The sequence below is a fragment of the Lissotriton vulgaris genome, chromosome 2_1 (assembly GCF_964263255.1).
Source record: "Lissotriton vulgaris chromosome 2_1, aLisVul1.2, whole genome shotgun sequence".
NCBI classification, from domain to species: domain Eukaryota; kingdom Metazoa; phylum Chordata; class Amphibia; order Caudata; family Salamandridae; genus Lissotriton; species Lissotriton vulgaris.
In genome coordinates, this window is record NC_141687.1 from 941,293,698 (window position 1) to 941,306,904 (window position 13,207).

At 47.7% G+C, this 13,207-nt stretch overlaps 1 protein-coding gene across 3 annotated transcripts in view; it reads left to right on the forward strand.

Annotated features, from left to right (window-relative positions):
• The window catches only part of CSF3R (colony stimulating factor 3 receptor), a 186,887-nt gene that overhangs the window by 124,867 nt on the left and 48,813 nt on the right, over positions 1 to 13,207 (forward strand). For all 3 annotated transcript variants that reach the window (XM_086956461.1, XM_086956460.1, XM_086956459.1), the window contains exon 9: positions 3,705 to 3,918. In XM_086956461.1, coding sequence (XP_086812587.1) covers positions 3,705 to 3,918 — 214 coding nt within the window. The remainder of the gene's footprint in view (positions 1 to 3,704; positions 3,919 to 13,207) is intronic.

Here is a 13,207-nt window from a genome sequence, read left to right on the forward strand (position 1 = left end):
TGTCAATCTTGACCCCCAAGTTCTTGGCCACCAAGGAGGATGACGCAGGGGGGAACATGTTCACCAGCCACCAATCCTGCCATCTCGGGTCGGACTGACACCTGAAGAAAAGCACCTCAGATTTATCGGGGTTGCACTTGAGGCTGTTGCGCTGAAACCAATTGAAAACAGCCCCACAACACCCACGGATGCTCTCTCTGTCAAACTCAGCACCCTTACCACAAGTGAAAAGGAGCTGGGTGTCATCGGCGTATGACACGATCTGAGCCCCAAAAGACTCTGCCAGCACCGCCAGAGGGGTCATAAAGATATTAAAAAGAGTCGGGCTCAGCACCGAGCCTTGCGGGACTCCGACCTCCAGAGGCGGTACTTCGGCTGAGTATGGGGGGGGCCCAGACCACCTGCCGGTGACCGGCTAGATAAGATCGAAACCAGCTCAATACCGTCCCTCTCAGACCGATCTCATGGAGCCTGCAGAGGAGCCCCTCATGAGGGATGGTGTCGAAGGCCGCCGACAAGTCTAACATTACCAACATGGCTCTTCCTCCTGCATCCAGCACTTCCTTGATAGCCTCATTGACCTCCAACAGTGCCGTCTCAGTACTAAGATTAGACCAAAAACCAGACTGGGTAGAGTGCAGCAGGCCATGGGTTTCAAGGAAGTAGAAAGCACAGTATGTACATGCTTTTACACTATCTTTGCAAGAGCAGGCAGGAGGGAAATTGGCCTATAATTGGCATGTAACTCGGGGTCAAGACCCGGTTTTTTAAGGAGTGGAACAACCATCGCCTGCTTACAAACCGCAGGAACCACACCACTAGTCAATGACTGGTTTAGAATGGGATTAATCAGTGGGTTCAGAACCTCCGCTACCCTAGCCAAAAATTTAGCAGGGCAAGGGTCAGAGTGTGAACCTGACTTAAGCTTAATCAGGAAATCCTGAGAAGCAGAGTAAGAAAGGGATGGAAACTCCGAGAGAAAGGGTCCAGATCCAGCTAACAAATGCAACTGGTCTCCCGGGATGGTGATATCACTCGGGCCCAAGGGGGAAAAAGAGTCTTGAATCCGCCTGATCTTAGTGGTGAAAAAGCTAGCTAGCGAAGTCACCCACGGCTCAGAGAACTCATGATGCGACGCATTTGCTTTAGGAGTAGTAAACTCCTTCACAATAGTGAAAATTTCCCTGCAAGAACTTGAAGCAGTCTCAATTCTTGCAGAGAAGTACTTCTTCTTTTCAATCAGAATGTCCGCATGATAAACCTTAATGGCAGCCCTATAAGCAGCCTTGGCCCCAGGATCATACTTCTGGTGCCAGAGCCTTTCTGCCACCTTACAGTTGCGCCGGTACAGCACCAAAGCCTCAGTAAACCAAGGAGCAGAAGTTCGTCTAGAGGTTATCCGCTGAACAATCTCAGGAGCTAATTCATCTAACCGTTCCACCAACCACTCCTGCAGCCGCTCAAGATCCCTCTCTAGGTCTCCTGATAGAAGACAGGGATGATCCAAGTAGGCCTGAGCCAGACTTTCAGGGGTCACCCGATGATATGCCCGACCAGTTTGCCTAGGATAAGTCGCCATTGCGCAGGGTGACTTACTATTACCCAAAATCTGAAACCTTATAAGAAAATGGTCCAACCAAAGGACAGGAACAGGACTGTCCATCTCAAGTGGAATGGTGGAGAACACCTGATCAAGAGTGTGGCCCTTATTATGAGTCGGAGCAGCCAGGTAGGGGATAAAGCCCAGAGGGGCGGTGACATCCATGATTTTAATTGTGTCACCGTCCATCCCCACATCCATATGAATATTAAAATCCCCAAGCACAATACAGTGTTCTGTCTTCAGACAAAGCGCCGAGGCCAGCACCAGCAGCTCCTCATAAAAAGACCCCAGCTGACCTGGTGGTCTGTAGACCAGGAGCCCGGAGAAGGATTGATGTGGAGAAAGGGCTAAAGAGAAAGCCAAGGATTCGCACCTGGAAATAGTCTCCGTAGGGACAACAACACATGAGGCAGATCTCTGGTCCACAATAGCCACCCCACCACCTCTTCCATTCAATCTATCGTGTCTAAGAATCATATAGTCAGGTGGAATAGCAATCGCAATGTCAGGATTGGAGGACTCCCCCAGCCAAGTTTCAGTAAGCAATAGGCACATAGGTTTTTCAGCAACTAAAAGCTTGTGGATATCCAGAGCATGCCTGGCCAAAGACCAAGTATTAAGTAAAAGGCACAGATACTTAACATTGGCCTCAGGGCAGACAGCACCCAACACCGGCAACTTGCCTGGTATCCATCCGCAGCCCTGACAACGCCTTTTGCCTCTGCATCACCCAGGAAAGACCACCCGACACGCATCCTTACCTTTCCTCAATGAGAGTAAATCCGACGCCGAATACATAAGCCTTGAGCCAGCCCCGCCCGCCACCCTGTCCGCCTCCAGGACGCTGACGGGCGCAGACGGGCTGAACTCAGCATAACTTCGGCTAGCCCGCTGCGCTTACCCGCTGCACGTCAGCATGACCGCCTTAAGTGCAGGTCAAGCGTCCAAGGAGCAACTAGCACGGCAACAAAGATGGCGCCGCCAGGCGTCCCAACTATCCCCCTAAGATGTCCGCCAAAAGTGGAGGTGAAGGACCAGGACCCGCAAAAAGCGGTGAGAAATCCCTTTTTTCCATGAGAGGGAGTTTCCCCTTCTGTGCTAAAGCAGATCAGGCACAGACACACATGCTTTCACTGTGGCTGAGTGTTTCCGGATTGAACAGAGGCAGCTTTTTCTAGAGGACATTTTGGAGAGTTCATGACAACTCCACAGAGATAGTCGCAAATTAAGTGTCATTTTCATTTTCAAGTAACGTTATGTTTCACTTTATAAAGAAAATCCAATTGTTTTTATCCAGATTTTATTTGCATTTTTCTTCACTTTTTAATTCAACAATTTTTTTACTGCATATTAAAAAAATTAAATAATGAAAGGTGAACTGTGAATATATGTGTTTTCGTTTCCAGCACTTCACAGATTACTTTTTTACAGGTTGAAAGATTCAAGTTGAAATGGAATTTTCGTTTAGGGATTTCCTCAAAATGCAAATTCTTTTTTTCCCTGATATTCAAAAATAGTGAGAATGCTAACAACTATTCATCATCAGCTATGTTTTCATTGTTATATAACATAACTGTACAATTATACTGACATTGAATACTTGACAGAGAATTATTGTTTTATGTTAGCTTGTTTTTCTCTTTTGGAATGCATTATTTGGGAATGCATTTTAACCCAAATACACCAGCACGTGTAAATATTGCGATTTTAATTTAAAAGCTTTTTTAAAGAAATTGTAGAGCTTCCTAAAATATCAAGGGCCATATTAGCAAGAACGGCGATAACATTATCACCGCTTTAGCGACAGGAAACTGACGATAAAGCAGCAATAAGGGGCTTGATAATATGCCCTAGTGAATTCCCATAGAAAGCCAGGTTCACACCAGAACCCGGGGTACTATGGGAATTCACAAGAGCATATTATGAAGCCCCTTATCGCCGCTTTAGTGGCAGTTTCCTGCCACTAAAGCAGCGATAATATTATTATTGCTATTCTTGATAATATGGCCCCCAATGTCTTAAGAAAAATATCAGAAGCATGTTTTAGCCCCACAAATGCTGCCAGCGAAAGTTGAAGGCTTTGTTTTCTTGCCCTCTATAGGCCATGAGGAAAGAAGACGCCAGAGGCATCATTTTAGGATACCTAGTTTTCTACACTGCAGGTGACACAACTGAGGAGGAAACAGTGGTGTGCAACACCACAGAAGAAGAGTGCCACTTCCTGCTGCCCAATGGGCTTGAGAGGGTCTCAGTCCAAGCTTACAACTCGGCGGGTCTCTCACCAGCCACCAAAGTGGTCCTTCTCAACATGGAGGGTAAGACGATGCTTTCCTGCTCAGTTCTCTCATTGGTTGCTGGTGCCCATTTATTCTCTTCAAGCGCTGCATAATGTATCCCTTTCCATTCCCTTAGTCTTCTTCCACTACCTCTCCTACCCCTCCATCTTCCTCTCACCCTTTGCCTTGGCCTATTACGTCTAATTTGCCATCTGAAGTCCAAATTCAGGTGAGGGGGACCTGACCTTTGAACACATATGTCCACCCACCCTAACCAACAACATCTGCAGGAACATGGAGGAGGAAGCAGAGAGCGTCAGTTGCAGACTTTCCATTACTCTGTCACCAGCCCGCATCTTGCATCTTATCGCCTCCCAGCGCCATGTCCACCTATAGACAGCTAGGTAAGAAGTCTGTGTTCTCCACATGTGATACACGTAAGGTTGTCTACAGCGAGGATGGTAGCAGTGATTATTTTCCCCAGGCAGACTTGATGGGCACAACAGTATCAGGCAGCAGACCAAGATTTTCTCATTCACACAGAAAAAGTATAGGTCAGCAGGAGCACTACAAAGCAGCAAAATATTTTATATATTTTTCTTAGAAAAGGTTAAAGAGAAAACCTAGGAGAGAAAGAAGAGAGTTGGGGAACAGGAAGGGTGCCAAGTTTGGTTTCGCCGGGGCACTATCTTAGCTAAGGCCGGCCCTGCTTCAAAGACATCTGTATGTGTCTGTCTCTTCTTTTCATTGTTCAGTAAACACAAAATATCCCCAGGTTAATCCTCACTCAAGACACCCCTGCAGAACTCATCACTGGTTGTCACCCTCAATAAACTTTTATTACCTTAGACTTCGCCTTTGTGTAGAGTGATACTCTTCACAGGAGGGTAATCTCTAGCCTGGAGTACCCACAACAGAGGCACAAAGAGGTGAAAGCAGTCAGATGGTCAACAGCCAGTTGGACAGAGATCAGAAAAGAGACAAAGGGCCAGATGTAGGTAATCTCAATTTACCTATTCTTAAATACCGAATTTTACCGATTCGGTATTTAAGAATAGGTAAATGGGATGCAGATAATTTTTTGGTAAAAATTACCGAATCGGTAAGATTCGGTAATTAAGAATTGGTATTTAAACTGATTCGGTATTTACCGATTCGTTAAATACAGATTCAGTAATTCCCATTCATTCCTATGGCCCTGGAGGCCCATAGGAATGAATGGGAGTTACTGGTTCGGTAAATCCTGACTCGGTAATAGGGGGAACCCTTTCAAGGGTGGCAGGGTGTCACATTGACACCCTGTTGCACCCCTGAATAGTGCATGGGTGCACATGTGGCACACATACATTCCCTAAGGGCATGTATGTCTGCTACATGGCACTGTTAAAAAAGCACAAAATTGCTTTTTTAACGGTTTTCGTTATTTACCACCAACTTGTAGTTGGTGGTAAATAACGAATACTTACAGGTGAAAAGCACTCACTTGAGTGCTTCCTACATTTCAGATTCGGTAATTTACTGAATCTGTATTTAAGAATTCGGTAATTTACCGAATTCTTAAATACTGATTCGGTATATTACTGAATCGGAAATGTAGCCACTTACATCCCAAATGCCTAATACCGGTCATAACGGCCGAAATTCGGTAATTTCGGCCGTTACCGACCGGTATTAGGGTTCCTACATCTGGCCCAAAATGATGAACCCCTTCTAAGGACCCTCTATGCTCTGACAACAGGACAGCAGCCCCTCCCTTCTCCTCCAAAAGTCTACTAAATAACACTGACTTATCAGTAGCACCTCTCAGCAGACAGTATGTTAGAATTACTAGCGAGTCTTGCCATCTTTGTCCTCACTTCATTATCTAGGTTCCTCCCTACAACACAGGAATTAAAGTAATACACTCCACTGTCTGGGAAAACAGCCTTGCCTCCATCTTGTACACAGGAACAGACCACACCAGTAGGACTAACATATACTTGAGATGTTAGCACCAGGTACCTTTTGTATCTGTGGTTCCTCTGCTATAGAAACAACGTAGAATTAATTAGGTCACATACAGCATAATATGATTGCATGTTGGCAAGATGTTCCAGTGCCAAAAATTCATTTAAAGTGAATGAAACAACCTTTTGGTGCAGTGCTGTTAGGGTAGCAAGATAAGCTCATTAAACGAGACTTTTCTAAATGAAGGAATCTGCACCGCCTCACCTGGCGCTGCATACAGACCCTGTGGCAAGTTGGGATACTCCATACTGTTTTTAAGCGCTTAACTGCGGCGGCAATTCTGCCGCTGCGGTTCAGCGAAGTGGGTGGGGCCGCGTCGGCCAACGGACGTGTGCAGCACTACGAAGGTAGTGCGCGCGTTGGCCGTTGGCCGCCAAAGCATGCAAGGGGTTAAAAGAGGTGACGTAAGCATGGCACACAACAGGCTTGGGCTCTTAATGTTTAAGTGGCCTGCAGACATGGGCTTGCGATGTTCCCTTTGCCTACAGCACACCTTTAAATCCGGAGATTACAGGCTATCTCAGAAACTGTCTTTCCACTATATACTTAAATGCTGTTTGAAAAACTGGCCGTTTCGACAAAACATCAAAAAATATATAATTTGGTCAAAATATTGTGTCAAGAATATGGAGGACAAAAATAACATGAAGGTAAGTTTCTACAGGTAAGCAAAGTGTTGCTACATTTAAGTCCACATATATGAACCTTGATGATATGTATATATCTTCAAGGTACAACGACGTGGAGTTAAGAATAGTAAATCTATACTTACCTATTTGAGCTTACCATCTCAATATTTTGGTCCTCAATTTTTTTACATGATATTCTGTCTACACAATATTTTTGTTTCTGATATTTTGTCAGTGATTCAAAATCGGACTTTGACTTTTCCTCAGAGTGACCCTCTCCTTACCTTCCATCTTTGCAGGCCCCCTTTTTCTGAGTGTGGACTTCTCTCAGTAACAAGCTTGTCTGCCTTAATCTCTTATTAGGGGCCATATAAAAGCAATACACTACCATATTATTATGTCACGTTATGTGAATTTGTAGAGTGTGGCTAATCACCAGTGAGAGCTAATCACCAGAGTAGGGCAGGCCTGATGGGGAGGAGGAGGCCATGCCTGTTATGTCTGCAACAGCCATGTCTTGATGTTCCATTGGAAGTCCATGAGGAAGGGAGGGGGGGGTACTGGGGTGTTTCTGAGCTCGTTCCAGGTCTTGGCTGAAAGGTATGAGAAGGTGCATCCTCCTCTTCTGGTCTTGATGCGAAGGAGTTGTGTTCTTGCCTGTATCTGGTGGGTTGGTAGAAGTTGAGATGGTGGTTGAGGTAAGCTGGACCAGTGTTGTAGAGCTTTGTAAAAACCGTATGGCCATTGCACTGCACAACAATCATGTATTGGCTCCAAGGATTCAAGAAAAAAAACAAATAGTGTCATAAACGAAAAGTAATTCCATTTCAAAGGTGCTTTGAAATGGAATTACTCTGCATCCCAATGGTGTGCTCTAGTCTAGGCCGTTGTTCAACAGTCACAGGCCTACACTAGAGCACACCATTGTGATGCACTAGACATCATTTTAGCGAGATGAAGACTGAGGGTCCATAGCTAACATCAAATACATGTAATATTGTGGTGAGTGTAAATGTGTAGCTGTCATGAAATCGAGTGGCATTCTTTTCTTACAAATGGCAAGCATTGCAGCGGCGGAAAAACATGCAGGACCTGACCTCTCCAGGGAGTACCTCCTATGTGGTGTTTGCCTGAACAAAAGTTGATGATGTGGACACTACTTTCCGTAACACTGCTCTCTCGATCCGAGTGTAAAATACCTTAGTAGCCAGTGGAGGGCAGCATCGGCCTGTTTTTGCAGCACAAATTGGAGGCTGCGGGTAACCATAGCTCGCACGGACTAGAATAACCATTATCAACATGAGGGAACAGACTCGCAAGAGCTTTTATGTAGATGGCACTCTAGTCCTTTTTGAAAGCGATCTCTTCTTAACGGTTTTTGATAAAATAGATCATGACTTCCGGTTGGATCGCCTTTTATTTGGTTCAAGGAGTCTGCACTGACATATTTCAGCATAATACTAGGAGATTGTAAAAGCTCAAGAGAGGCACCTTCAGGGTCAGCTTTGACAGTGGACGAGCTCTCACTTTCATTTACTAGTGAATTGCCCTTTAAACCGCACATGGCTAATCATTTTTCTAGCTGGCAAAAATAAACTCTAGATTTTATTAAAGAGGAGAAGACAGATATTATATACGCGTCCCCTTTAAAAGCACTCTTTATAATCCAGCAAAGAACATCACAAAGGGAGACTGTGATGTCAAGCAGTGACGTCGAGACTGCAAAGGTGCCGGTCTCCTTAGACACAGACTCCTGGTCGCTCAAGAAGGTGATCACAGAGGGGGGGATCAACACATTAACAAGGAAGAAAGGGTTCTGGCCCACCTCGTCACCATCAGGAGAGAGGAATAGCAAAAGTTGTCGCACGGCAGACAGCAAGCTGAGCTCAGCAGGAAGAGATGCACATTGGAGCAGCGAGACAGAGATGACACCTGTGGCGTTGCCCGGATGTGAGGGGCAACACGATGTGACTATGCAAATGGGCCTACAGGGGAAACAGGCATTAATCACGACAGGAGACGGTGAGTGTGATGCAACTATCGGACTCGCCTCCGTCGCCTGACTGGCGTACGTTTGCATGCCCTTTACTTTTATTGTAAGCAGGTCACATGACCATAACGTTACGGACATGTCGTGACACGTCACACGTCGCGACATCACATTCCTCCCCAACAAACATCAAAACAACATGGGCCTAAGCCCCCCCCCCTACATCAAAGCAACAAATGCAGTATGAAAATAAAAATCATCACCTTCGCCCTCAGCCCCCAATGCATCAAGGACAGTCTTACGTGATATAGTCTTTCAAACGGCAGGAGGGAGCAGGATTCTTCCGTGGATGGTACTGAGAAAGACCCCGACTTTGAGACTCAGCCACCTCAGCTTCCGGGGTGGCCTCACAGCGACCACCCTCAGGTGGAGTCTGAGGCATCTCCAACTCCACACAGTGATCACCCTCAGGGCACCAGATGCTAGAGTTGCCCGGGTCACCACTTTCCTTCTCAGAACTCAACTCTGCCTCTCTGTCGAGACTGTTCGGGTCCATCATCAAGGGACTGTCCTCAACCTCCAGCCTGGCTGAAGAAGACTCAGAGATCTCAGAGTGATATCTTTTGAAATGGGACACATTTTTGGCCACCTTCTCCCGAACTCTGACTGCAATGATCTGGGTTCCCTTGACATTGACTACAGTCCACAGCTTCTTTTCATATGGCAGGTGAAACTTGCCAGTGGCAAAACGATTCTTGATCAGCACCAAGTCTCCATTTTCAAAACTGCGGGTCTTGGCATTCTTTTTCCGGATTACCTGAATATATGCATCCCGGCAACGAGCATCCATCCTGGTATCATCAGGGGTCGGAGGCTGCCACTGGGGATGAGGAGGTATTGAGTCTGTGACCACCCAGGCCATCAGCAGATGAGCAGGAGCAACTCCGGGGGTGGTGTGTGGCATCTGGCGATCGCTTCTGAGAAATGTGAATATTGCCTGCTCTATTGACTGTCTTTTGTCATGGGCGATCCGGATGAATTTATTTAGAGTCCTCATGAATCTCTCCGCCTCCCCATTGGCCTGTGGCCATCTGGCCGTGACTCTACGGTGTCGAACGCCAAGACTGGTGAGGTAGGTGGCGAATTCCTGCCCTTGAAAGGGAGGTCCATTATCCGTGAGCAGCTCCTGCATTAGGCCATGGGTGGCCAGGATCTTTTCAATTTTTGGTATCACTTCAGCAGCACTGGGAGATGTCACGATTTCAACCTCGGGATATTTTGAATGTTTGTCAATCGCCACCAAGGTATAGCGACCATCAGGCAGACTGCTGAAATCCATGCTAACACAAGACCATGGAGACCTTGGCCGAGGTTCCGCAATGACTGGAGCAGGACGCGGCATTTCCTCCGTTACTTGGCATGAAGAATAGGAGCGGACGGTGGCCTCCACCAGTTCGTCCATTAGGGGGAACCACACTTTGGTCCGGAGTCTGGATTTTGTTTTCACCGTGCCGTGATGTCCTATGTGGGCCAATTGGACGCATCGATCCATCAAAGGGAATCACCAGCTGGTGTCCCCTCAACAAGCATTTTGTGGCGTCTTCAGTGAGCTCATCCTTGACATGATATAAGCTTTCCATGATCCGCCGGGCAGGGATCGTCGGGATTTTCCATTTTTCTTTGGCCTTGTGCCAATTGCCACTACATAAGGCCACTTTGGCTCTTTGCAAACAGTCGTCTTTGGCTGTCTCCTCAGTGAGATCTCTCATGGACAGGGGAAGAGGACATGACCGGGCTGTCACGCACTTGACATATTCTTCAGTATCAGCAGCGTCCGCCGTTTCCTTGGCAGTGGCCGCTCTGGAATGTCGAGACAAGTAGTCCGCAGGGTTGCGGGACCCTGGTTGGTATTCTACCTTACAGTTGTAATCTTGAAGCTGCAACATCCATTTCTCAATCCGCGGCGGCGGCTTCGTAGAGGTCCCTGAGAACAGAGCTACAAGAGGTTTGTGGTCCGTGGCCACTGCAAAGGGCTTGCCATAGACGTACAAGTGGAAGTGGCGACACCCCCAATAAATTGCAATGGCTTCCTTTTCTATTTGAGAGTACCTCTGTTCTGTCTCAGTAAGTGTCCGACTTGTGAAAGCCACAGGGGCCCAGTCCTCCTCCTGACGTTGTTTTTGCAGCAGTACAGCCCCTAGGCCCATGGGACCTGCATCCACAGCTATCTGGGTCATTTTCCTTGGTTTGAAAAAAGCAAGCGTAGTAGCCTCTGAGAGTGCGTTCTTGATCTCATTGAATTCCTTTGCTTGGTCTGGACCGCGTATTGGTTAGTTCTCTCAGCGGTAGTGTCAAGGTTGTGAGATCACGAATAAACCTTCTGCAGTAGTTTATCATGCCCAGGAAGCTGCAGACTTCCGTCACACTGGCGGGGGCTGCAGCGTCTTTGATGCCCCGGACCTTCTCTGGGTCTGGATTGACTCCCTCTGTGGAAAAAGTGTAACTGAAAAACTGCAGCTTTCTCTTCAGGAATTCACACTTTTCCCGATGCAAGGTGAGTCCGGCGTCACACAGGCGGCGAAGCACTTGTGTAAGGCGCAAATTTTGTTCAGGAATGGATTGTGTGTGAACCATGATGTCGTCACTGACTTTGATGACACCTGGGATGTCCATAATCAGTTCATGTATGATGTTTTGAAAATACTCAGCAGCACTAGATACACCAAAGCTCAGCCGGGTGTAACGTCGAAGCCCCACATGAGTTGAAAAAGTGGTGATGTTTCGAGATTCTTCATCAAGCACCAGTTGATGGTATCCGGACTGTAGGTCAAGCTTGGAAAACCAGCAGGCTCCAGCCATTTCTCCAATGAGATCGTCTATGATTGGGGTTAAGTGGCGTTCGCGTTTAATTGCGGCGTTAGGTAAGCGCATTTCTACACAAATCCCCACTTAGCCAGTCTGCTTAGGCTTCCGCGTGACAACGATGGGAGGGACCCACAGTGTGGGTCCCGATACCTTCTCAATTATTCCTGCTGCTTCTAGCTTCTTGAGCCCCTCCTCAACCTGTGGCCACAGGTGAAATGCTATCCGCCGATGCCTTAGTGCTACGGGCTGGACCGTTGGGTCGACATGTAAATGAACTTCCTTGCCCTTGAATCTTCCAATGCCTTCAAAGACCTCCGAGAATTCGTGAAGCAACTGTTGAATCGATTCATGATGCACGCTGAAGGCAAACGTCACCACTCCTAAATCTTCTGCAGCACGGCACCCCAGGAACATGCCTTGGCTATCTACGGTGACGTACACGTTGGTGGTGACAGAGCAGTCTCCATGGGAGATGGATGTTTTAAAGCAACCATGTATTTTTAGCGGAGTGTCTTGGCCATAGGCAAACACAGTAATTGCTGACGGGTACAGCTTGGGTGCTGGGCACAGCGACTGGTAGAGGGCAGATGCCATAATATTGATGGTAGCCCCAGTATACACCACAGCCATGACGTCCTGGGATCCCACACAGATGTGGCACTGCGGCAGCTGTCGCGCTTTGCAGGTGGCAGCACTAATCATGTGTACTTTATGGACTACCCGCTCTTCGTCTTCGTCGTCATCCATGTCACTGGGTGTCCTATCTCCCTCAGGTATGGCGTTAACCAGCTGCCGTGGCTTGCAATATTTCTTTGATCTGCACACTTTCTTAAAGTGGTTGAATCGCCCGCATCCCTAGCATCTCTTCCCTTTGGTGGGACATTCTGCTGCTGGTGCAGAGGTCCGCCACAGTATCCACACGTTCCTGCTGGTCCCCTAGTCACGGTGCTGGACTCCATCTTGTTCCACCTCGTCAGTGTTTTGGTCGTGACCGCGTTTACAGGTTCTGTCTTCACCGGGACTTGGAGGGTCGCCTCCATGTGTGCTGCACGTGCTTTTGACAGCTCTTTGGTGCATCCCAGGGTCAGGATGTCGGCGAGCGATTTGCCAGACTCTTCTAGAATGCGTTCCCGGAGTTTTGCGGAGGCACACCCTTGAATCACTTGCCCCCTTATCTCTTCCGTCTCGTCTTGGAACCAGCATGTTGATGCTAGGTTCTTGAGTCTAGCATGGTACGGTGTCCAAGGACTCCTCAGGGAGTTGGCGTGCCTGTCTAAATATGAATCTCTCATTGTCCTGATTGGCCATCGGCTCGAAATGTCAGTTGAGGGCATTTATTAAGGTGTGGTGGTTCTTGGGCGTGGCCGCCACAAGTGTTTTAGCAATGTTGTGTATGTCTTTGCCCCATAGGTGCAACAGCATCGCTCTTTTCTGGTCCTTTTGAACCTTGGTGGCCTCGAAGAATATCTGTAAGCTATCCACCCAATCCTTCCATTTGGGTGCCAGTGAGGATGGCAATCCTTCCGCGATGAAGGGCTCTATGGGCAGTATTTGGGACATTGCTTTAGGTGTGGGCCTTGCGTCAGGTGCTGCACTGACTGCACTGCCCTTTAGGGGTTGTCGCCACGCTGTGCTGGTAGGGTAAGTATGCACTTTGCTGTTCACTGACCTCCTGGCTGTCCCTGCATGGTGAGAGGGGCACACGCCTATGGGGTTTGGCACTTCTACCCTCCCTTCAGGATGGCTGCCGCTTTGTGGTTTGGTAGGCCTGTGTTAAGGCCTCAGCTTCACCCGCTTGTGGGGGGTCCCTTCTGCGCTTGGTGGGGCTTGCGTGAGG